At 37.7% G+C, this 25,627-nt stretch overlaps 1 protein-coding gene across 6 annotated transcripts in view; it reads right to left on the reverse strand.

Moving 5' to 3' along the window:
• The window catches only part of LOC309661833 (uncharacterized protein), a 31,649-nt gene extending 8,646 nt beyond the window's left edge, over positions 1-23,003 (reverse strand). For 2 of the 6 annotated variants that reach the window (XM_082463962.1, XM_082463966.1), the window contains exons 1-5: positions 21,908-23,003; positions 16,974-17,044; positions 13,882-13,978; positions 12,168-12,269; positions 5,534-5,692 (exon numbers count right to left, since the gene is read on the reverse strand). In XM_082463962.1, the coding sequence (XP_082320088.1) occupies positions 5,534-5,692; positions 12,168-12,269; positions 13,882-13,978; positions 16,974-17,044; positions 21,908-21,985 (507 nt within the window). In that variant the 5' untranslated portion in view covers positions 21,986-23,003. The other 4 variants (XM_082463963.1, XM_082463964.1, XM_082463965.1 and 1 more) reach the window with 4 other exon arrangements.
• Positions 23,004-25,627: the final 2,624 nt, after the last annotated feature.

Genomic DNA, 25,627 nt, shown 5'->3' on the forward strand with positions numbered 1-25,627 from the left:
TACATATGGAAACATTATACGTGGCAAGGATGGCATTACAAACCAAATGGGAAAGGCTGAGCTATTTAATAAATGGTCATTTGGGCAACTGGTTATTTATACAGAAAATAATAAAATTTGATTCCTACCTCATATTTTATGCAAAAATAAAATTCCAGATGTTTTAAAGATTCATGTTTAAGAAGCAGAAATGAAAACTTTTAGGAGACAATATAAGAGTATCTTTATAACCTGGGGAAAGGAAGGCGTTCTTAAGGCACAGAAAGCATAAAGGGCAAGACTGATACATTTGCCTACATGAAAGTTAAAGACGTCTGTCCTGATAAATGGATAAAGAAGAAGTGGTACATATATACAATGGAATACTACTCAGCCATAAAAAAATGAAATAGTGCCATCTGCAGCAACATGGATGCAGCTAGAGATTATCATACTAAATCAGAAAGAGGAAGACAAATACCATATGATATCATTATATATGGAATCTAAAATATGACACAAAGGAACCTATCTATGAAACAGAAACAGACTCACGGGCATAGAGAAAAGACTGGTGGTTGCCAAGGGGGAGGGGGTTGGGAAGGGATGGATTGGAGGATGGGGTTAGCAGATGTAACCTTTTATATATAGAATGGATAAACAACAAGGTCCTACTGTACAGCACAGAGAACTATATTCAATATCCTATGATAAATCATAATGGAAAAGAATATAAAGAATGTATATATATTGTTATATATGTATAACTGAATCACTTTGCTCTATAGCAGAAATTAACACAACAGTGTAAATCAACTACACTTTAATAAAAAAAAATAGTAAAGAGAAAAGACTTCTGTCCTAAAAAAGACACTATACACAAAGTTAAAATCAAGCCACATACGGGGAGAACACATTTACACTTTCTACAACTAGGTATTAGGATGAAGAATTATATACTCATTCATTATTCTAATAGTTATAAAATTAGTATTTTATATATATACTAAATTATTAAAAAAGATAAGCACCCCATTAGCAAAATGGGCAAAGGATATCAACAGGCCACTCACAGAAGAAACTCTAATGGTTAATAAACAAAAATTGCTCTCTGTCATCCCAAATTAGGGAAATGCAAATCAAGACAATAGTTACTTTCTTTCCCCTACCAGACTGTTAAAAGTTATAATCTAATAATCTCAGGTTTTGGAAAGACAGTGTGGAGCGACGGGGCATCTCATACAGCGCCGATGGGAGTATAAACTGGCACAACACTTTGGAAAGCAATTTTGAAACATTTCGCTAATTCAAAGGTGCACATATTTTAAGATCCAGCAATTCCATTTCTATGTATATATTATAGAACAGTGGGTCAAAAATGGGATCTAGCATCCCAGGGGGTTGTAAAACATGACCCACTGGAGAGCAGGAAAATAATATTAGAACCATATCTATTTGTTCATTTTAATCTAAGAAACAAGAAGGAAATGAAAATATTTAAAATTTAACATATGGATAGGCACTGATATCTTCCCTAGGTATGATGTAAAATGGTAAATCATGAAAGTTAAGATGTTTTGAGGGTAGAGAGGAAATTCCACAGTGATGCAGAGTTGGCCACTGCAGACCCCTTTGTCCACTCTCTTGTAGTGTATTGCAATACCTACAATTTATATGGGTAAGTGAATTATGGGTAATACATGGGTAATATTATTTAGTTTTAACTAAGCTAAAGTAGACATGTGGCTTAATTATACTAACAAGGCAAAGATAAACAAGAAAATGACAAAGAGGATATATCTCTGCTTCTAGTTTGAACACTCTACCTGCCATATTTAGAGACTTAAAAAATAGTCATTTGTAATCAAATCTGACTTTTAATCACACTATCATTAAAATACATTATTAAAATTTTTCTTAGAGAGACATAGTTTTAATTTTCTTAAGGAAAGTTATTTAATATTTTATTTCATCTTTGTCTCATTCTTTTAATTTCTACTTAGTATGTTTTAATATATAACATTATTATAGAAGAATATATATAATTTATATATATTTAAATGCATTCTCAAGAATATTTTATGAATAAGTATACATGATCAAAAAACTCTATAGACCACTGTCTTAGAAACATTTTGTAAATGTGTACTAAAAGACATGTACAAGGGTGTTCAGGGTAGTGTTGTTCAGAATAAAGAAGTTGGAATCTACATTAATATTTATTAAAAGGGGAAAGGATAAGTATTTCTGTATTTCTTAAAATAGTAATGATATGCTGTCAGAAGCTAAATTGATAAATTAGAGCTAAGTGTATCAAAATGAATACATTTCAAAAACATAATGTTGAACTAAAAACTGAGGTTTCAGAAGGATAGGTTCATTATAATGTCATAAATACAAAGTTTAAAAATGCAAACCAATACTACAGATACATATATAGCTACACATATATAGCAGAGGAATCAAAACATGCATACAAATGATTCAAATCAAATTCACGACAGTGGTTCTTCTGGTGAGGAGTGGAATGGGTTTGGGAAAGGTACACAGGGCATTTTAATTATATGTATAATTTTATTTCTTTAAGAAACAAAGGCCCAAACCAAATGTGGCAAAATATTAAGTCCAGATAAAGCTGGCTGATGATTACAAGGGTATTAGATATATTATTCTCAGAACTTTTTCATAGGGACTTCCTTGGTGGTCCAGTGGTTAAGAATCCATCTAGCAATGCACAGGATGCTGGTTCAATCCCTGGTCTGGGGACTAAGATCCCACATGCCGCAGGGCAACTAAGCCCGCGCCACAGCTACTGAGCCTGCTCGCTCTGGAGCCCACATGCCACAACTAGAGAAAGGCCTGTGCACCGCAACAAAGAGCCTGCACGCCGCAACAGAAGATCCCGTGTGCTGCAACTAAGACCCAAAGCAGCCAATAAATAAATAAATAAATATTTTTAAAAACCCTTTTCATATACTTGAAATAAATGTTGAATGAGGTAATATTGATTGTGGAATTTTCTGACTGTAATTTCAAAATGCGTTGTAAAAATGTAGGTACTATCAGATATCCACTGTTTGGCTGTTATTTGGCTGTTATGCTTTATCCATCTATTATGACACTTAACACATACTTTATATTGCAGTTAGGTTTATACAAATATGTCTCCTGCAGTAGATTAAACTGTGGCAAGTATCTTATTCCATTCTTTTATCCCTGAAGATGACAAGCATAATATCCTGTATATAACAGGCCCCCAAAGAATGTTTATTAATGAACAACGAATGAATCTAAATGGCTTGGACAGTTTTATCTGAACTCTTGTTATAACTCTCATAAAGACAACAACTGCAATGCTAGACAATGATTTACTTTATTAATTCTTCTTTGTAGATTATATAAACTGATGTGACCTCATCTTTTTCCTGCTATAAAAACAATGTAGAGGATTGCTTTGTTTAAGTAAGTAGTGTTTAATTTAACTAACATTGAGTGCTTGTTTGCTGGGGTTGTGGCTATCATATTCATCCTTATTATTCTTAGTGCCTATTATAGAGTCTGGTAGACAGCAGATCTTCAAAAGATATTTGTTTAATTGATCAATAAATACAAGGTACAGGGATGGCATAGATGAGAGAGGCATAAACTCAGCCTGGGCAGTGGATGAGGAGATGATTCTTGAGTTGGGTTTTGATGGATGAGTAGAAGTTTTCCAGGGCAAGGAAAAAGAGGGAACAGTATGCATAAAGGTGTGAAATAATGCAACAGGTATTTTGGAGAACTACAAATAGTCTGATATTTTTTGAGATTTATAAACTACAAGACATGACCTCTGGGTGATATGACTGGCAATATAGTCAGAAGAAAGCTCATTAAGTTAGGGAGGTTGGACTCTACCCTGCTTGGACAAAGGGGCACCACTAGAGGGTTTTAAAAAGGCTACAGATAACGCTCATACTTGCATTTTAAAAGAATACTCTAGTGTCGGTGTGGAGGATGACTGGAGCAGAGTAGAACCAAAAATAGGGAGAACAATTAAATCTGGGAATTACCATAGTCAGACAAGAGATAATTGATCTTGGAGTGAGACAGTGAGTGGCACTGGGATGGGCAGAAGGTGTGTTTAAGAGAGATTTAGCTATCTGTGGAATATTATTTAGCAATGATAAGGAGTAACATATTAACACACAACAACATGAATATAAAACACATTATATTAAGTAAAAGATGTCAAACACAAAAGACTGTATTGTATGATTCTATTCATACGACGTTGTAGAAAAGACAACACTATAGTGACAGAAAACAGATTAGTGGTTGGTTGGGGTCAGGGTTGGTGAAGAGTCAACTACAAAGGAGGGCAGATTTTAGGATGGAAGAGCTAGTCCACAACTTGATTGTGGTCACACAATTGTACACAATTACCACAATTTGTCAAACTCCACACTTAAACTGGGTGAATATATGTGAATAATACCTTGGTAAATTGTTTTGAAAGGTGAAAAAAACGAGGCTTAGAACAAAAAAGATTTAGGAAGTTGAATCAATAGAACTTGATGAGTAAAAAGTAGTGTGTATACTTTGCTTTATATGGTGGCTGTGTTTCTAGAAAAGATCTGTCAAAATAAAATTTAAAATGCTCGAAGCGGGGGAATTCCCTGGCAGTCCAGTGGTTAGGACTCCAAGCTTCCACTGCAGGAGGCACAGGTTCGATCCCTGGTTGGGGAACTAAGATCCCACAAGTCTCGAGATGCAGCCAAAAAAAAAAAAATGCTCAAAAGGAACTGTTGAACACTTGGTGATTGTTTTAAAACTATTTTCTAATAGAGAATTTCAGACACATACAAAAGTTGACAGGATGGTATAATGAACCCTTGTATACTCAGCATCCAGATTTAACCATTGTCAATTTATGGCCAATTTTGTTTAATTTATACACCATTCTACTCCTCCACTTGAACTATTTTGAAGCAAATCTCAGATGTTACATAATTTCATTTGTAAATATTTTAGTATGTATCTCTAATAAGTAATGACTCTTTTAAAAACATAACCACAATGCCATTATCACACCTAAAAATTAATTATATTCCTAAACCTCATCTAATATCCAGCTAGAGTTCAAATATCTATTTGTCTCATGAAGTTGTAAATTTTCATTTTTATAGTTTGTTTGAATCAAAATCCAAATAAGGACCACACATTGCAATTGATATACCTTCTAAGTCCTTTTATTGGTAAGTTTCCCTCTCCTTTTTTTCCCTTGCAATTTATTTGTTGACTAACCTGTGTGTTTCTTAATGTAAGAAACCATTCTGTTACACAAATAACCACTTTCTACTTTAATGGGCTTTAAAATTTGGATTGTTTTATAATTATTCTTTTAATATTTTAGTTGCATTTCAATAATTTTTGATAAAGCCATAGTTTGGTGACATAGGATTATCTCACCAAGTGTCCCAGTATGTTTTTGCTTTTGGCAGTTTGTCTCAAGGGCAATGATCCTATGACTTAGAGCACTGTTTGGGTATTAAGACAGCTGTGTAACACTCACAGTTGTTTGCAGATCATCTGTTCTATCAGTGAAGATATTCAATCTTTCTTCTCTTTCCAAAATTTTATCGATATTTTGGGTCATAACATTTTTTACATCAGTTACTTGACTCTTCAGTGCGGATATCAAGCTGTCCTCTTGATTTTTATTGTATTTCATCTACATAGAAGTGAAATATAATATACATTTTATTTTCGATAAATGAGATCTATTGTAATATATTGTACAAATTAGAACAAAGGTGTCAAAGGCATATCTCACTTGTATTTCAGCATAAGGAATCAACTAAGCCTCAAATTGTCCTACCATAATCTTGCAGAAAAAATGGGGGGTGGCAGGAGAGGGAATATATCAATGTATTCAATCAGTAGTGGATTTTTAAAGAATTTAAATTGTGTATTTATTTGAATAGACTTTTTAGAAGAGCAGTTTTAGGTTCATGGTAAAATCGAGTGGAAATTACAGAGTTCCTGCATGCTCCTTACCCCCCATACATGCACGGCCACCCTCACTATCAACATCCTGCGCTTGAGTGGTCCATTTGTCACAATGGATGACCCTATATTGATGCATCATTATCATCCAAAGTCCATAGTTTCCATTAGGGTTCACTGTTAATATTGTACATTCAGTGGATTTTGACAAATGTCTAATGACATGTATTCATCATTACAGTATCATACAGAACAGTTTCACTGCCCGTAAAATCCTCTGTGCTCCACCTATTCATACTCCCTTTTCCTCTAAGCCCTTGCAAAAACTGGTCTTTTTACTGTCTCCATAGTTTTGTCTTTTCCAGAATATCATATAGTTAGAGTCATACAGTATGCAGTGTTTTCAGATTGGCTTCTTTCACTTAGCAATATGCATTTAAGTTTCCTCCATGTCTGTTCATGGTTTAATAGCTCATTTCTTTTTAGTGCTGAATAATAGTCCATTGTTTGGATGTACTGTAGTTTATTTATCCATTCACCTATGGAAAGACATCTTGATTGCTGCCATGTCTTTGCAATTATGGATAAAGCTGCTGTAATATCCATATACAGGGTTTTGTGTGGATATAATTTTCAACTCCTTTGGGTAAATACCAAGGAGCACTATTGCTGGATCATATGGTAAGAGTATGTTAGTTTTGTAAGTAACTGCCAAATTGTCTTCCAAAGTGACTATACCATTTTGCATTCCCATCAGCAGTGAATAAGAGTTCCTATTGCTCCACATCCTTGCCAGCATTTGGTGTTGTCAGTGTTTTGAATTTTGGCCATTCTAAGAGGTGTGTTAGGGGTATTTCATTGTTGCTATAATTTGCAATTCCCTAATGACATATGATGTTGAGCCTTTTCATATGCTTATTTGCCATCTGTATATCTTCTTTGGTGAGGTATCTATTCAAATATTTGGCCCATTTTAAAAATTGGGTTGTTTGTTTTCTTATTGTTGAGTTTTAAGAGTACTTTGTATATTTTGGGTTACAGTCCTTTATCAGATTTGCCTTTTGCAAATATTTTCTCCCAGTCTGTGGCTTGTCTTCTCATTCTCATGACAGCTTCTTGATCCAGTTTGACAATCTGTCTTTTAATTGGTGTATTTAGACCATTAACTTTTTAATTTAATTTTAATTAATTAATTAATTTATTTATTTATTTATTTTTGGCTGAGTTGGGTCTTCGTTGCTGCGTGCAGGCTTCCTCTAGTTGCGGCGAGCAGGGGCTACTCTTTGTTGCGGTGCGCGGCCTTCTCATTGTGGTGGCTTCTCTTTGTTGCGGAGCACAGGCTCTAGGCACGCGGACTTCAGTAGCTGCAGCACGTGGGCTCAGTAGTTGTGGCTCGTGGGCTCTAGAGCGCAGGCTCAGTAGTTGTGGCACATGGCCTTAGTTGCTCCATGGCATATGGGATCCTCCTGGACCAGGGCTTGAACTGTGTCCCCTGCATTGGCAGGCAGATTCTTAACCAGTGCACCACCAGGGAAGTCCTAGGCCATTAACTTTTAAAGTGATTATTGATATAGTTGGATTAATATCTACCATATTTGTTACCATTTTCTATTCATTGCTCTTGTTCTTTGTTGATATTTTTGTCTTCCACTCTATCCATATTAAAAATGACCTCTACATCTGGAGAAAACCGTAATTTGAAAAGATACATGCACCCCAATGTTTACTGCAGCACTATTTACAATAGCCAAGACATGGAAGCAACCTAAATGTCCATCGACAGAGGAATGGATAAAGAAGATGTGGTATATATATACAATGGAATATTACTCAGCCATAAAAAAGAATGAAATAATGCCATTTGCAGCAACATGGATAGATCTAGAGATTACCATACTAAGTGAAGTAAGCCAGACAAAGACAAATATCATATGATATTGCTTATATGTGCAATCTAAAAAAAAAAAAGACACAAATGAACTCATTTGCAAAACAGAAAGAGACTCACAGACATAGAAAACAAACTTATGGTTACCAAGGGGGACAGTGTGGGGAGGGATAAATTAAGAGTTTGGGATATATACACTACTACTTATAAAATAGATAATCAACAAAGACCTACTGTATAGCACAGGGAACTACAGTCAACTATATTCAATGATACTCAAAGTACTCAATACTTTGTAATAACCTGTAAGGGAAAAGAATCTGAAAGAGAATATATATATAACTGAATCACTGTGCTGTACACCTGAAACTAACACGGCATTGTAAATCAACTATACTTTAATAAAAAATGATCTCTAAGATATAGTGTTATATTTAAAAAGTAAGCTGCAGCTGCAGAAGAGTATTAAATAATAACTTATCAAGCACTTAGTATGTGCCAGGCACTGTTTTAAGCACTTCACAAGTATTAGTTCATTTAATTCCCAAACCATTATATAAAGTACTACTCTTTTCATCTTTTATTTTCTAAATAAGAAAACTCAGACTGAGAGAAGTTAATATATTGCCCAATGTTACACAGCTACAGGCAAAACAACGATTCAGACTAAGAAGCTCTAGAGATTAAGCCTTTACCTATTGTACTAATGATCCCAGTTTTGTGAATTTATATATATATATAAAATTCTGGAAGCTTACACACCAAACTGTTCAGAGTGTTCGCCTCAGGGGGGTTTGATTGAGATTGTAGGAGATATTTATATTTCACTTTATATACTTTTGTATTATCTCACTTTACTAATGAGCATTATTTTTTAAATATAAAAATGATATTAAAATCCCCTGCTCTTTAGCAAGTGATCAAATCCACCTTAAACAGAACTCTGATCTTGGTCACTGGACCATGCAACTTACAATTGATGTTCTGTGAGGAGTTCACTAGTTGGATGTAGAAAAGAGGGAATTCCCAGTTGAACTGTGCCCTCCCAAAAAGATTCTTTGAAGTCCTAATTCTGGATACTTGTGAATGTGACCTTATTTGGAAATAAGGTTTTGGTGGCTTGTGTTAAGAAATGTTTAGTGGATGCCTCTACGGCTCATGGGTTAAAATTTTTTTATTAAGACATAATCAAGTTAAGATATAGCACAGGGAACTCTACTCAGTGCTCTGTGGTGACCTAAATGGGAAGGAAATCCAAAAAAGAGTGGATATATGTATATGTATAACTGACTCACTTTGCTGTACAGCAGAAACTAACACAACACTGTAAAGCAACTACACTCCAATAAAAATTAATTAAAAAAAGACATAATCAAGTTAAGATAAATGGTGAATCTTTGATTTTTCTTTTTATTCCATTTCTCTTTTTCTCTCCTTTGAAAAAATGCTTAATCTTTTAAGATTAAGAGACTCATCTAAGTTTTGTTAAGATAATGTATTCATAGTCCATTCAATGGCATTTGGTACATTTATATATATAAATATATTTAAAACTCTCTCAAAACTACTTTTTTTTTGCTGTGTGCATTTTGCTAATTATAGTATAAAAAAGTCAACACCTTTTATAAAATTTTCTACAGATTTGAAGCTCACCAGGTTAGTTTATACATGTTAAACAAATTTCTTTGATGTCAGATGTGTTAACTGCTTAAAATGTGCATATTTTCGCATAGTTTTCAGGGAGCTATGTTAATTATATATTTTAGCTGTGTTGAGTATTGCAGAATTCTCCATAAGAGAATATAAAAATTTAATATATCTATCCTTAGTTATTTCTTCAGGCATTGTGGTGGACTCACCCTATGGGGACCCCCACTGAGTCACATCTTCATAAAATTCCCTCCCCTTCAGTGTGATCTGCCCCTAACGAATGGAAGCAAAGGGGATGGATGTCACTCCTGTGATTACATCATATTATATAATATTTAGCAGACTGGAGTGAGAGATTCCTCTGCTGGCCTTGAAAAAGCAAGCAGCTGTGCTGAGGATGCCCTTGTGGCAAAGAACTGCTATCAGTCTTTAGGACCGAGGGTGTCCTCCAGCCAACAGCCAGCAAAAAGCTGCAACCCTCGCACAGCTCTTAGGAGATAAATTCTGCAACAATCTGAATGAGGCTGGAAGCAGATTCTTCCCCAGAGTTTCCAGATGAGAACATAGTCTGGCTGACACACTCACTGCAGCCTTGTTAGACCCTGAGCAGAAAACCCAGTTAAACCATGCCTTGATTCCTGACTCATAAAAACTGTGAGATAATAAATGTGTGTTGTTTTAGGCTGCTGATTTGTGGTAATTTGTTACCATACAAATTTGTTACCATAAATAGAAAACTAATGCAGGTATACTTAAAATATTTTATTATGGAAAAGTTCAAATATATACAGAAGCAGAGTGAATTGTTTAGCGTACCCATCACCTACTTTCAGCAGTTATCAACACATGGCCAATCTTCTTTCATCCGTACTACTACTGATTACTCCTTCCCCAAATGTATTATTTTAAAGCAAATCCTAGACAGTCTATTATTTTAATCTGTAAATGCTTCAGTCTGTATCTCTAAAAGATATGGCCTTGTTTTTCTTAAAAACAAAACCACGACATCATGATCACATCTAAAATAATTCCTTAGTATCATCAAATATTTGGTTTGTCCCTTATACACTGATGATGGGAATGTAAATTGGTACAACCACTGTGGAAAACAGTATGGAGCTTTCTCAAAAAACTAAAAATAGAACTACCATATGACCCAGCAATTCTACTCCCTGGTATATATCCGAAAAAAAACCAAAAACACTAATTTGAAAAGATACATGCACCCCAATGTTCATAGCAGCACTATTTACAATAGCCAAGATATGGAAGCAACCTAAGTGTCCATCAACAGGTGAATGGATTAAGAAGATGTAGTAAAAACAAAAAAACAAAACAAAAAGAAGATGTGGTATACATATATACAATGGAAAACTACCCAGCTGTAAAAAACAATGAAATATTGCCATTTGCAGCAGCATGGATGGACTTGGAGGGCATTATGCTAAGTGAAATAAGTCAGACAGAGAAAGACATATCCTGTATGATATCACTTATATGTGGAATTTAATAAATACAACAAACTAAGGCATATAACAAAAAAGAAGCAGACTGACAGATATAGAGAACAAACTAGTGGTTACCAGTGGGGTCAGGAAAGGGGAGAGGGGTGAGGTAGGTGTAGGGGATTAAGAGGTACAAACTATTAGGAAAAAAATAAGCTACAAGGATATATTGTAAAACATAGGGAATATAGCCAATATTTTATAATAACTATAAATGGAGTATAACCTTTAAAAATTGTGAATCACTGTATTGTACACCCGTAACTTATATTGTACAGCAACTGTACTTTTATTATGGTAAAACATACATATCATAAAATGTACAATTTTAATCATTTTTAGCTGTATAGTTCAGTGGCATTAAGTATGTTCACATTAAGTATATCACCACCATCTATCTCCAGAACCTTTTTATTTTCCCAAACTGAAACTCTGTACCCATTAAACAATAACTCCTCCTCCTCCCTTCCACCCAGGCTCTGGCAACCACCTTTCTACTTTCTGTCTCTATAAATCTGACCACTCTATGTATCTCATATAAGTGGAATCACACAGTATTTGTCCTCTGGTGACTGTCTTATTTCACTTAATAGGGACTACTCTTTTAAAAAAAATTTATTGAAGTATAGTTGATTTACAATGTTAATTTCTGCTGAGGGACTACCTTTAAAATATTTAATTTAATATTTGTGTAAAATATTTACACAATGATTATGATTATTATAATTTTTAAAATTGTGTAAACTATTTACACGGTCCCAAGTCGAATTTGCAAGACAAGTTTCATTCAGAGAGGTCTAGTTTCTATTCCTGTCCCCATCCATACACAGGCAACCACTGAAATGTTTTTGGTTTATCCTTCCTTTGTCCCCCCCATCCCCCCTTTTTTTTGCTATAAGCAAACATATTTGTATTTATTCCCTCTTTCTTAAATGGTTGCATATAAGGATGGTAAGTAAATAACAGTATACCATATATATTTTCTCTGTCTTGCTTTATTCACTTATCAATATTTCATGGATATCATTCCTTATCATTATATAGAGATAGAAGTTCTTAGTTCTCATTCACCTTAACAGCTCTTAACTCATAATTCCTAACTGACTTGTCAGATGTAATACTGACAATGTTTAGGACCACACTTGGAGGTTACATACCATATACTTTCCTAATACTTGTTGAAAATCTGTAGCAACTGCATTTGACGGAGAAAAATGTTCTTGTGACATCAAAGGATTTCTCAGAAAAGTCTCACTAACCTGAGGAAATTAATGGAAATATTTAAATTACATAGATAATTTCAACTGGAGAATTACATAGCAAGTGTTTATTTGAAGCAAAGTCTGGCAGAAACTTGCAACAAAAGAAACCAGAACAGTTCTAGATTTTTGGTGGCAGGTTATCTTTTCTATTTTAAAGATGCAGTATTAATGAAAACTGTGCTCGTATCTCATATCTCGTATCGTGAGATTGCAGGTGCTACCTTGATTCTTTGGTATTGGTATTTCTGAAGACTTGAGGGGACTCGCAGATGTTCACCTCTGGCAGACAAGGAAGGATAGGAGTCACTGATATGCTCTAAGTAAGTGCTTTTCATTTTCCCCTCCTGCTCTTACCCTCAAAATCCATTCAATGATAACAAAACAATCCCAACTAAATGTCATGAGACTATCGTCCAAACCCTATAGGGTTGTTATATGATATTTCAAAGCTTTAAGAAGGAATTCTGACAACTGTTTGTACTTAATGTTGTATCAACCCAAAAGTAGTGGTAAAAATCATGCAGTTAGTAATTTTGTGTCATCTGGTTTTGGAAAGTTGAAAAAGTTGGGATGTTTTTCCATAATGGCAGAGAGGGAAAAAAAAAATTAGAGTATAGTCAGTTAAATGGCTAACATTGTTTATCATGTAGATGCTAACAATTGTCTAGGCTTAAATGTAGAGTGAATTACAATATTAGGCCTTATAATCCTTGATTCTATATATGGTTACAGTTTGAGTTGTGTTAAAACAAGTTGGCACACTAAACAAATGAAATATATGCATAATTCATGAATGTGACTGGAGAATAATTATTAATAGCTATAGTACAGCTGACCGATTTTTCCATTAATATTTTTTGTTAAAATATTTTTCCTAAATTATATATTTGTGAATAAAATTGAAGATTAGTATTATTTACTTTTTAAAATAAGAAAAAAACATATATTTGGATCATAAAATTACCAGAATAATGGTTTAGCCCTAGTCTGTCTCTGAGACTGCCTTTCACAGTCTTATTCTAGTTGGAAGTTAGACACTGGGTGATAGTCAGCAGTAGATGATATCTATTGAGAAGGTTAATTAGCCTTTAAGAAATTTATAAAATCTCATGTATCTATGTAAGTACATACACATAAGTACTCTATCATATTTCATATTTGTTGGCAACTTTCAGGTAAAACGTTCTCTAAAGGTAGTATATCTTGATTTAAAAAAATTTTTTTTCATTTAACTCATAATTGATTCATATTTTCTGCCAGAAGTGTCTTATCTATAATTATTTGAAAATTAAATATATATGCTATTGAGAAGGTATATTAAATATTAGTAAAGCTCAATTTTTCTTATTTTTAAAGAACAAAATAAATATGAGAGATTCCAAAGATGATCTGGGTTAATCATCTTTGTAGATCTTGCTTTAGAGTTAGGGGAATTGTAGAAGCAGAAGACAGATGAGGGATGAAGGGAAGAAATCTCTGAAGGTCATTAATGGCTCTGCTATATAGACAGATCTGCTTTTGGTTAGGGACATTATTACCAATAAACTATAAAACAGACCTCATAATTTCAATAACTGAAAAAGTCAAAGCAGTAAAAGAAATTACTTACATTTTTAAGAAATGCAGATGGTGTTACAGTATCTAAGGCATTGTCTGAGGCACATAGGTAAGTGATTCCATCAATAAAGAGAGTATGGTAGACAAAGCTTTGAAAAGAATACATTCAGTTACATGATAATATTAAAGAATTAAGTACTGATACAGAGAATTTAATTTCGTTTTCAAGCTCTCATTAATAGTATAAAAAAAAGTAGATAACTTTATTTATAATCAGAATTAGAAATCTTTCATACATTTGAAAAATTAAACTATGTTAAATAAAAACTCTCTAAAATGTGAGTATGCATTTAAAGTTGCATCAATAAAAATAAATTACAATAGAGAAAATTCTAATAATCTAATCATATATATGTATATTTCACATGCCTTTGATGGAAGTCACTCTCATTCCAAGACTGAACCTAGATTCTGATCAAAGAGAAAATGATTTTTACTATCCTTATATTTTTAGGTAGACATATTTAATTTTGGCACTTCTTGGCTTTCTATTATGATAGATTCGAATTTGAAAGTTGTAAATTCCCAAGACAAATATTCTAGAGAACAGGATGAGTCCGGGAGGGGGAATTAAACTCCCCTATAGTAATCCAAAGTGTAGCTTTTCCTGACCACTCCAACTTCTAGACCTTTTGTGCCTTCTCAGACTCACTTATTAGGAGGCTAGAAGACTCTTGGAAAGTGCCTCCATCTTTACTACCCAACAATCCAGAAAATTTAGGAATATGGCAACCAGAATAGTTGCTTGGTGCCTAGGCTTTAATCTAGTCATTTCTGAGCACCCTATATCCAAATGGTTAACCGGCAACAGACCTGTTCAAATGCTAAACTGGATAGATATGAGAATGAGGAATCTCAAAAATGGGTAGAAAAGATAATCCCAGGGGCAGAAAATTTAAGATATGTGCCCCTTCAATATAAATCCTTGATATCATATCATGAATACAATATGCTACGAATATTTTTAATGATGATATTAATTGACATGCATAATATCCACTAGGAAAATATTTTTATTTTTAAATAGGGAGGAGTCTTCACAGGAAAAGAGTTGCTAATTCTGTCCTCTCTCCAAAAGTTATATATGTGATCTAAATTGATACTGGACGTGACTTTAAATTTATGCTTAGTGTGTTATTGGTAACACTCAGAAACCATCCTTAAATATTAAAAATCTTGAATACCTGATGACTAGGGTATATTGTTAACTGACAAATGCAAGATGGAGAAAAGTGTGTATGATGTACTGCAATTATGTATCAGTCTCATTTCCTAACATAAGGGAAGTACAAATATATGTATGTGTCTCTTATAGAAAAAAAAGAAAAGGAAAATGATAAACTAAGAACTTATTCAAAATGGTTACCTACATAGAGGGAGAGAGAGTAATGTGAAGAAAGCAATGAAAATTAGACTTTGTGAAGGAAACTCATTTTGCAGATTTGACTTTGGAGCCATATAAATGTTTTACATAATTATAAAATGTTATTAAATCAAACTTTAAAGAGTGCAATCCTTAAAAATCAAAAACAAAATAATAAAAAACAAGAACTTAACTTTATATCAAGTAACCCAAGCAAGAGATGGTGGCAGAGGTGGTCAGATTCTGAATACATTTGGAAGGTAAAGACAACAGGATTTGCTGATGGGCTGGGTTTGGAAGTAAAAGAGACAGAAGTCAAGGATCACAAACGTTTTAGGCCTGAGGAACTGGAAAGGTGATAATGTGGAAGACTGCAGGAGGAGGCTTGGCTTTGGACAGAAGTTTGAGATGCCCATCAGACATCCAACAGATATGTGGAATGAGCAGCTGGATATACAAGTCTGGAGTTCAGGGAAGAGGTCCTCAAAAGATTCAAATTAGAATGTTCAATATAGGTAAGCCAAGAGTAGAGGAGGAAAGAATCTCTTTTTGAAATCATTCCAGCTAATAAGTGAAAACAAATCTAGAATATCACCATTATGCAACCCCCAATAAATTAATGGCTCTAGGGTGTAGGCAATGAATATCAATGGCTACTAGCATGCCAAAAGGAGATATAAGCAGGTATTATATACCGTCTGATGAAAAAACACCTACAGTCTTGCCAAAGGGATTAGGCCACTGGATCCAGCTGCCTGGACCATGGTGAACTGCATTTTGAATATGCAATCAGCAAAACCAGACTGAGGGAAACTCTATAGGTTCTTCAACAATAAATTGTAAGGAAAGGAAAGGGGTGGAGGGGGAATATGTGGATTAAAGAGACTTAAAAGACACCAAATTAAAAAATGGGCAGGATTGGGCTCTCGTGCCTGAGGATGCTTATTTAGGTGCTGAGGCAATGAAGAAACAGGATAAGTGACTGCTACAGAATTTGGAATGGTGGTTGATTTGGGGGGAAGGGAGGAAACTGTGAATGGGGCAGGATACGTGGTAGGGAGTTTTGGGGATACCTGGCAGCGTTCTATTTTTTGGCTTAGATGGTAGTTGCAGTTGGTTGCGGGAGGTCCTTTGAGAAACTTCATAAAACTATACATTTGCTTGATGTGGCTTTTGTTTTATTTTACAATATAAAGGTTAAAACAAACCTCCTCTTAAAAAAACAATGATGAGTCTAAAAATAATAGAAGTTCTCTTATTCCCCACCTGTTTTACTAGCAAAATGTTTACTTGGGACATTACATGGTTTAAGCCAAACCATGTGATGTCCCAAGTAAAGTAGAGTGATGTTATTAAAGATATTTTCAAGTGGAAGTTTCCTTTTTTATTAATGAAATATTTTGGGGATAACTAAAAAGGTATGGAGAATAAGATAACAAGAACACTTGTAGACCTACCATTCAGTCAAAATGTTACAGATACAATTAATGTCCCCTGTATACCCTTCAACTTCTCCTCCCTTCTCTTTTGCAGAGGTAACCACTATCTTGAATTTAATGTTCATCATTCCCATTCATGATTTTATACTTTTACATATAGAAGTTCTCCTTTCTGAAGGTTCAGTCGAGTCTGTATAAGAAATATTTTTCCCCATGTCATTATCATTGTAATTATCAGCTGGTAATGATTAAAAAATAGACTTTTATTAGAATATACCTTACCTTCCCATTTGAATTATGGTCTTTGGTTCAGCTCTAAGAAGCACTAGTTTAAGCACTGTTGCCGCTGCTTCCTAAAAATAAATTGTCAGCATTTACTTTTTAGAAGATTGTAGTGTCTTTCATTACTCATCTGCTTAATTTACCAATGTTCTGTTTAGTTTATTAAGGAACAACTGTTCACTAGGAGAATTAATGGGTGGTTATTCATAATGCATGGTAAGAGGCAAGTTATCAAGAAATGTTCATATGAATATGAAGGAAAATATTAAAATTACATAAATATACATATACTTTGTGTATATACATATAAGTGTGCAAATATAAGTTGCACTAATTAGTCCTTTTCACAGCACATTATTAATTTGACTGGGAAGATATTTGACTATCTAATCAAATATCTTTTCAGTGACTTCTACGAAGCTATACATAAAATGTTAATGGAGTAAACGTATTCAGCTTTTAGTCTCTGAATAGCCTATGCAGTCTTCTATCTTTTTTTTTATTAAGATAAAAATTTTACTCATTATTATTCACTGACATCTTTCTATTAAACAAATAATTGCTAAGATCCCTTCTACTTATTTCTTCTTTTTTTTGTTTGGCTGCGTTGGGTCTTCATTGCTGCGCGCGGGCTTTCTCTAGTTGCGGTGAGTGGGAGGTTACTCTTCGTTGTGGTGAGTGGGCTTCTTGTTGCAGTGGCTTCTCTTGTTGCAGAGCATGGGCTCTAGGCATGCAGGCTTCAGTAGTTGCAGTACACAGGCTTAGTAGTTGCAGCACGCGGGCCCTACAGCACGTGGGCTTCAGTAGTTACGGCGTGCGGGCTCCAGGCACACGGGCTCAGTAGTTGTGGCTTGCAGGCTCTAGAGCACAGGCTCAGCAGTTGTGGCACATGGGCTTAGCTGCTCCGTGGCATGTGGGATCTTCCCGGACCAGGGATTGAACCCGTGTCCCCTGCATTGGCAGGAGGATTCTTAACCACTGCACCATCAGGGAAGTCCCTACTTGTTTCTTATAAGGCTCATTCTTTGGGAGAAAATTCGCAAGGTATTATGATTATCCAGAATACCTTAAATACAGTTAATTATACGGAATCCCATTAATTGACTTTAGAAGTGTGAAAGGAACCTGAAAGTTACCTAAGAATACTTGAATAGCCAAACTCCTGATTAACTTTTCATTTTCAAAAAATGACACTTGAAATAAAAACTTTTTGGGAGAGAAAAGCTTGTTATTAATGGTAGAGAGTAAAACTTGAAATTCTTGGTATTACCAGAAAAATCCAGGCAATATTCTCTAGGAAAGGATTTCCTAAGAAACATTAAGGGAATTAAGAGAATACATAATCTTTCAGTTACTCTATTCTCATCACTGGAACATATTCCCCTAGCCTTCCCAAAGTGTCTCTTTTACAGTATATAAACTATGAAATCATAGAAAAATGTGAAACAAAGCAAATGGCAATATGAGGCAGTAAAATAATCGACACACTGGACTGTAGTGCCATTTCTGGAGTTGAAGTGCTGCACAACCTAAGAAAATGACTTGTCTGGGTCTGTTTCCTTGTGTGAAGAATGAAAGGACTGGGTAAGATGATCTCTACAGTCCTGTCCAGTTCCATTTGATTTCATGATTAAGCTTTGGTAGGTACTAATATTTTCTAATGAGTATAAAATATTTGTGACATTAATATTTAGCACTGAAGGAAGATATGGTAGAACTGTGCCTTAAAGCTCCTTCTCCCTGGTCAGCCTTCCACACAGCAGTCATTGCAGACCTTTAATCCTGTCCCCCAACTGCATACTGCTCCACCACCTTCCACTTTCTTACCTCCCTGCATGCTTCATAATGAGAGGCCAATGGGCTTATAAACTCCTTCAACTTTCTGACTCTCTCCCTTCATAATTAATGAAGTACCTATTGAGAACATACTATGTCCAGGCATTGTCCACTGTAAGGACAGAGATGAAAACAGTCCCTGTCCTGAAGGAGTCCGATGGCAGAGACAGATAAGTAAAAGAAGATTCCAGTTCAACCTGGCAAGTAGTTTGGTAAAGGGATGTAAATTAGCCTGGGCATAGAGAAGGCTTCAAGGAGGAACTGAGAAACATCTCAGAGCACAGAAGAGGTGACACTGCTAAAAAATGGAGACAAGTGGGTTCGGGGGAGAGGGAACAGGAGATTGGAAGGGAGACCTTGGTGAGACTCGAGAGCAGCGTGAAGTTCAGGATGCCTGGAGCACAGGGACAGCTGGGGAAGAGAAGGAGGTAATCATGGAAAAGCCCTACCAGGGAGGGCTGTGAATGCCAGGCTAAGGACTATGAACTTTACAATGAAAGTAATCAGGTGCCACCCAATGATTTTAAGCAGGGGAGTGACAGGATCATATTTGCTTTTAGGAACAATCCTCTGAGCAGCAGTGTGGAGGCTGGTTTTGAGAGGGACAAGGCTGAGGTCTGGGAGATGAGTTAGGAGGCATCTTCAATAACCCTGGTGAGAAGTAATAAGGGCCTTGATGAAGATGTGGTTCAGAAACAAGGAGATGGATTCAAGATATACTCAGGAGATGGAACTGATAAAACTTGGTGGCAAAGAACACATTTGAGGGTGCAGAAGAGGGAAAAATGAAAGATGACTCCCAGTTTCCAGCTTGAATGGCTTAGTAGAGCTATGCGGCAAGATTAGAAATACACGGGGAGGAATCCGCTAGGAAAGAATTAATTTAGTGCTGGACATGATATGCTTGAACTTCTTCTATTAGGCAATCTATTCGTGGAGAGAGATTACCTTGGAAGCAGATTTGGCAGTGATCAAAATAAAGGTGTCCATTGGTGTGAACAAATGTGTCAAGTTAAAAGAGGACTAAAGTTAGAACCCTGAAGAACATGGCATTCAAGGGACTGGCACAGAGGAGAGCCTCAGAAGGAGACTAAATTAAATTCCATGTCTATATCCACACCCCCTCCTTTCCCCAAGAGAAAGACAGCATTCCTCTAAACCAAGGCTCACATCTCTACTGCCACATTGGATTCCATCCCTTTGTGCTCCTTCAGGTCTTGCGCTAACCAATAATCACTGCCCCTTGTATCTTCAACTTCTTCTCCTCTCCATTAGCCTATATGTTTTCCCTGTATTAAAAAATGAGGCCCTTTGCTGGACCATACTTCTTCTAGCTTTCACCCTCTCTCATTCCCTTTCTAAATTCTTGAAAGAACAGTCTAACTTCATTCTCTCTACTTCCTGGTCTCCCATTCACTTGGCCTAAAGCCATCTGCCTCTACCTCTACCACTAACAGCAGGATCACTTACCATTTCCTAATTGTCAGTCCAATGAACACCTCTTGGATCTTGTTCAACTTCTTTGGGTCATGAGACATTCTTGTAATTTTCTTCTCTCAGCTTTCAGAATACCACTGCTCTCATTTGGTGACCAGCCTCTCTATTCTGTTCTTAACAGTGTTCTGCCTTTTGGTACTCCTTTCTTCTCACTTGGGCAATCTTACCCACTTCTACCATCTTTAACTGTTATCCCTGACCCTCTGACTGCTACCTATTGGAACTTTTAATGACTTAAATCTTTCGGGAATAAGGTGGAGGAATAAACACACAAGTAGACTGGCTATTTCCAACCGGCAACAAAATTCAACCTGTCCCAAATTGTACTTTCCGCCCTGGCATTTCCTCTGACTTCTTCCCCCAGAATCCTGCTCCTCCATCCGTAGTTTCTATCTTGTTTAATGCCACCTAAGAAAAAAATTTGACAAATCTTCACACTGTACACCTTCAACTTACAAAATGTTATGTGCCAATTATATCTCAATAAAGCTGGGGAAAAAAAGATTAAAAAAAAAAAAGAAAACTGAGAATCATCCTAGGCATGGCCCTGTCCCCTATCCTACATATCCAACCAGTCATTAACTCCTGAGGATTAGTTTGCAAAGTCTCTTTAGGATCTGCCCACTCCTCTCCTTCTTCACTGTCATTGTCTTAGCTCAGGTCTTTAGATCGCCTAGATAAACTGTAACACCACCATCCAAACTGGTTCTCTTCCCTCCAATCCCCCTTCTGTATTGTAACCAGACCAAAATTTCCAGAAAATGGATCAGATCTTGCTATTCCTCCATTTATAAATCTTTAACCGCTCCCTGGTTTCCCTCGGATAAGAGAACAAACTGAATATAGGACCTTTCATTAACTATTCTCTGTCCACTCTTCTGACCTCAGCTTTAGCTCCTATATACTGCGATCCTGTGCTCTAGCCACACTGAGGTTCTCGCGGTTCCCCCAGACACGCCATCCTGTTCCCTCTGCATGGAGTCCCCATTCCCCTTTCCTGTGGCAGGCTAGCGCTCGCTCTTGTAATACTTTTAAGCCAAGCACCTCCTCTGTGGTTGGCAAGCAGTCACCCGTCCTGAGTGCTACAGGAGCAATCTCCATCTCCCGCCGTTGAAATACTTTTTACACTGGAGGAGAACGAATGCAGCCCTTGGGTATAAAAGGACAATGTGCTCGTCAAGGGACAACTCCAGGCGCCGTCTTCTCTTCATTGTCGCATCCCCTACACCTTTACTCCGGGATTTTGCAACTAAAACACGTTCAATAAATGTGTGTTGAACTCCAGGCCATTCCTCCGCGGGGGAGAGAAAATCTTTAAGGGTCTCCGGAATTAAACGGGACTGCAAATCACAAGTATGTCGCGTGCAGCACCAACCCTAACCCCTGGGCGGCGCACTTGCGGCTCGGCCGGCCGGGAGCGCGAGAGGCTCCCGCCAGGGATTCACCATCTCGCAGGCTAGGCCGTACGCGGGAGCGGGGCCTCACGCCTCAACAGCCCGCTCCGGGCAGCCCCTCGACGCTCCGTCCTGAGGCGCGGGTGCAGTGGGAGCCACCCTCGAAAAGCGGAACCTGCGAAGGCCGAGGTGACGACCCAGGGGTACCTGATAAGAGCCGCCGGTTAGGGCCAGCTCCGCTAGCACGGCTCGGCCATTTGCAATGCAGCTGTAGGTGATCGTCATAGTGGGCGAGCTAGTGAAATACAGGTTCCGGCCAGACCTAACCGCCCGCGACAGTCTCGGGGCGCTGACTGGGGCGTGGCTCCGGGAGGGGCGGTGTCTGCGCAGGCGCGAGGAGCGATTGATTGATTGGCAGGGAAGGGGGAGGGAGGCGGGGGCCCTCCCTTGCCTGGGCTGAAACTGTGATGAGACCTGGCGAAGTCTCTGGAAAAACTGGCTTTGGTTAAGTGAAGCCTTTCTTTGTGGTCATCCTTAAAATCATTTATGAGCCAGTTACTTCACAGTGTTTACCTACGTAGGATTCATTCGCAATCTAGGACATGTAAAATATAGACCATGATTTAAAATGCGATTCATTCATGAATTCAGCAAGTACTCGTTGAACTCCCACTGTGCGCTCCCCAAGTGCTTGGACTAACAGGTATGCAAAAAGATAGGTTCCAGACCCTGACTTTTAGGAGTTCATGTTCTAGTAGTGGTCGCAGAGGCACATGTAGACAAGTGCCAATCTGAAGTGATAGGTGTGCGCTATGATTGAAAGATAAACTAATCGCACAAGCTGGAGTGGAGGCAGCTAATTCTCCCTGGGAGGGGGAGCAAAGCTTTCAAAGTCACTGTCCGATCGAGAGGGTGGGTTGGAATTCTCTTAAACGGGGAGGAAAGGTAGGACAGTCTAGGCAGAGGAAACAGCTCTGTGAAGGCTTGGAAGAAGGCAGGCGGGTTCAGGGAATGGATGTGAGTGTGTGGCAGAGGAAGGGTGTGTGGTGGAGTGGGTAGGAGATGAGAAGGGTAGGAGTGGTAGAATGACTTGTTATCCTAGACCTCGAGTTTCTTGACAAGAATTTTTAAAAGTGCTTCAGATAAGCTTAGATATTTTCTTTTTTTTTTTTTAACATCTTTATTGGAGTATAATTGCTTTACAATGGTGTGTTAGTTTCTGCTGTATAACAAAGTGAATCAGCTATACGTATACATACATCCCCATATCCCCTCCCTCTTGCGTCTCCCTTCCACCCTCCCTATCCCATCCCTCTAGGTGGACACAAGCACCGAGCTGATCTCCCTGTGCATAAGCTTAGATATTTTCATTAGCAAGACATTGTGGTAGAGTTGGAAGAAGCCAGACACACTTGGATCCAAAATATAGGCATTGCCATTTACTCTGTGCCTCTATCGTAACTTAACTCTCTGAGACTCGATTTGCTAATTTATAAAATAGGGATAGTTCTCAAGTTTAAGTTAAGTAATTATGCAAAATACTTAGCATACCATAGATATGTAGCTGCAATCTTTAGTATGATAAATACATTAATGACAATTACTTTCTTGCTTCCAATGGTGTAACTTTAAAAGAAAAACAGTCGATGTCCTTCTGGGGTGCCTGGCAGGAGGTGAAGACAGGTAGTTGACTGAGTTTATTTTAACCCAGCACAATCAAATTGTATTTGACAAGCAAGCAGCAAAACTGGTCTGGACTGTAGCGCCTGAGAAAAATGCCTTGTTGAATCATTTTATATAAAGGAAATATTGAATCAATGTGTCTTATCAACTTAGAGATAATATCTCATGTTACAGGTGGGTTGAGTGAATTACAAGCACTGGTCACATTACTTATATGTGAGAAAATGAAATATGTTAACTCTGAGGTAATGCATTGGTATATTCTTGCTTACTGTAAAAATAAGCTTAATAAACTTGGCCACATTGCGTTGCTCCTGTTTAGTAAATAGTGGAGCTGGAAGCCACTGGGCAATGAAATCATGAGCTGTAGTAACAACAACAAGCATCTGATAATTGGAGAGGTGTATGTGGGACTGTCCCCCTCTTGGGCTCACCTTGTCATATTAAAACAATCCTGTGAAGCTAGTGTGGTGGGTCAACTTTGCACAGCCCACAAATTCCGGCCTACAGCAACGTAAAACATAATGTATAACACAACTCGACCTTTCTCGTGAGCCTCATGTTACCCGATATCTGAGCTTAATCTAGTCAGTGCGCGGTGTCCTCAGTGAACTCAGAATTTCCCCCTTCCCTGCTTTCTACATGGTGGGGGGGGACATCTGTGTGTGTGTGAGGAACTTGGTGGCGGGGAGATCTCCTGAGTCATGATCTTCGTCTCTCTAAGGTGGCATCTGCTGCTAATGTTTGTTTTCTGTCTGTGGTCATCAGTTCACACGCTCTACTTGGAACCTGCAGGCTCCCTCATGCACTCTGGTTCTCTCGCAACCGCTTTTGTGGCCCTCTTAGGGGCAAAGGACACATTCTGCTGCTCCCTCATGCCATTCTGAGGCTTTGGGAGGTTCAAGAGGCTGTCTCAGGACTCTGGCCAACACAGCATGCTGCCACCCCTCCTGTCATGCTGTCAGACTGTTGTCATGGGGGAGCAGCTCTCAGACTTCACCTCACCTGGGAAGCAAGCCCTTGGATCCCCAGTTGGCTGAGAGTCTTCGCATCCCACACTCCATCACCCCTCATCTCCCAGCTGGGGCTCTGTGGCTGGATTGCTTCCTATGGACCCTCTGCCCTCCTCCAGCCTGGGGAGACTCCAGCAGGCCCAGGTGGGGAGCTGCCCACCCTTCAGGCATTCTTCCCAACTTGTGGCATTACTGTTGGCTTCTGCTGTCGCCAACCTTTTCTTTCCACGGACTCTCTCTTCGGGGAGTTTCCAGAATCTATTCTGAAAGATTTAGAGCTGAGAGTCTTTGCCTTCGCTCCCCGCTCTTCATCCTCTGTTCCTCCTCCACCTCCTCCTCCATTTTCTGTGTTTTCTATTTTTATGCAAAAGGAATCATTGAGAATAAAAACCACAGCAGGTAATATAAAACAGCACAGGTATTTCTGTCTTTCCCTTGATCGTTTGGCAAAATCTTGAGGGTGGAGCAGAAAGAGAAGATGGACCCCTGGGAAGGAGAAGGGGGACATTTCACTTGCATCCATTTCTTTTAAAACAAGCTTTTAGACCTCATGACTACTTTCATGGACCAGCAAATCTACGGTCATTGCTTTTTTTTTTCTTTTTTTTAAATTATTAGCACCTTTTAATTAATTATTTATTTATTTATTTATTTATGGCTGTGTTGGGTCTTCGCTTCTGTGCGAGGGCTTTCTCTAGTTGTGGCAAGTGGGGGCCACTCTTCATCGCGGTGCGCAGGCCTCTTCACTATCGCGGCCTCTCTTGTTGCGGAGCACAGGCTCCAGACGCGCAGGCTCAGTAGTTGTGGCTCACGGGCCTAGTCACTCCGCGGCATGTGGGATCTTCCCAGACCAGGGCTCGAACCCTTGTCCCCCGCACTGGCAGGCAGACTCTCAACCACTGCGCCACCAGGGAAGCCTGTCATTGCTTTTTAGAGACTAGCATCTCAGAAGGAAAAGTCACTAATTTTGAATCATCCAGTTTCTTAGGTCACTAGAGAGTTTCCGAATATTCCACAAGCTGGAGACTTTCAAGCACTCACTAATTCAAGATGCTTCTTGTGAAGTATTAAGTTCTCCTGTAAAGGACTCTTCTTTTACTTATTGTTGTTTTTCAGAAATGGAAATATTTTTATAGTTTTTTTTCTTGTAGTGTGTGATCATTGTTGAAATTCAAACAATACAGCAGTAAAAGTCTCCTTACCATCCCATGAAAATAACCATTGCAGTGAT

The sequence above is a fragment of the Balaenoptera physalus genome, assembly GCF_965194825.1.
Source record: "Balaenoptera physalus genome assembly, chromosome: 5".
In the NCBI taxonomy this organism is placed as follows: domain Eukaryota; kingdom Metazoa; phylum Chordata; class Mammalia; order Artiodactyla; family Balaenopteridae; genus Balaenoptera; species Balaenoptera physalus.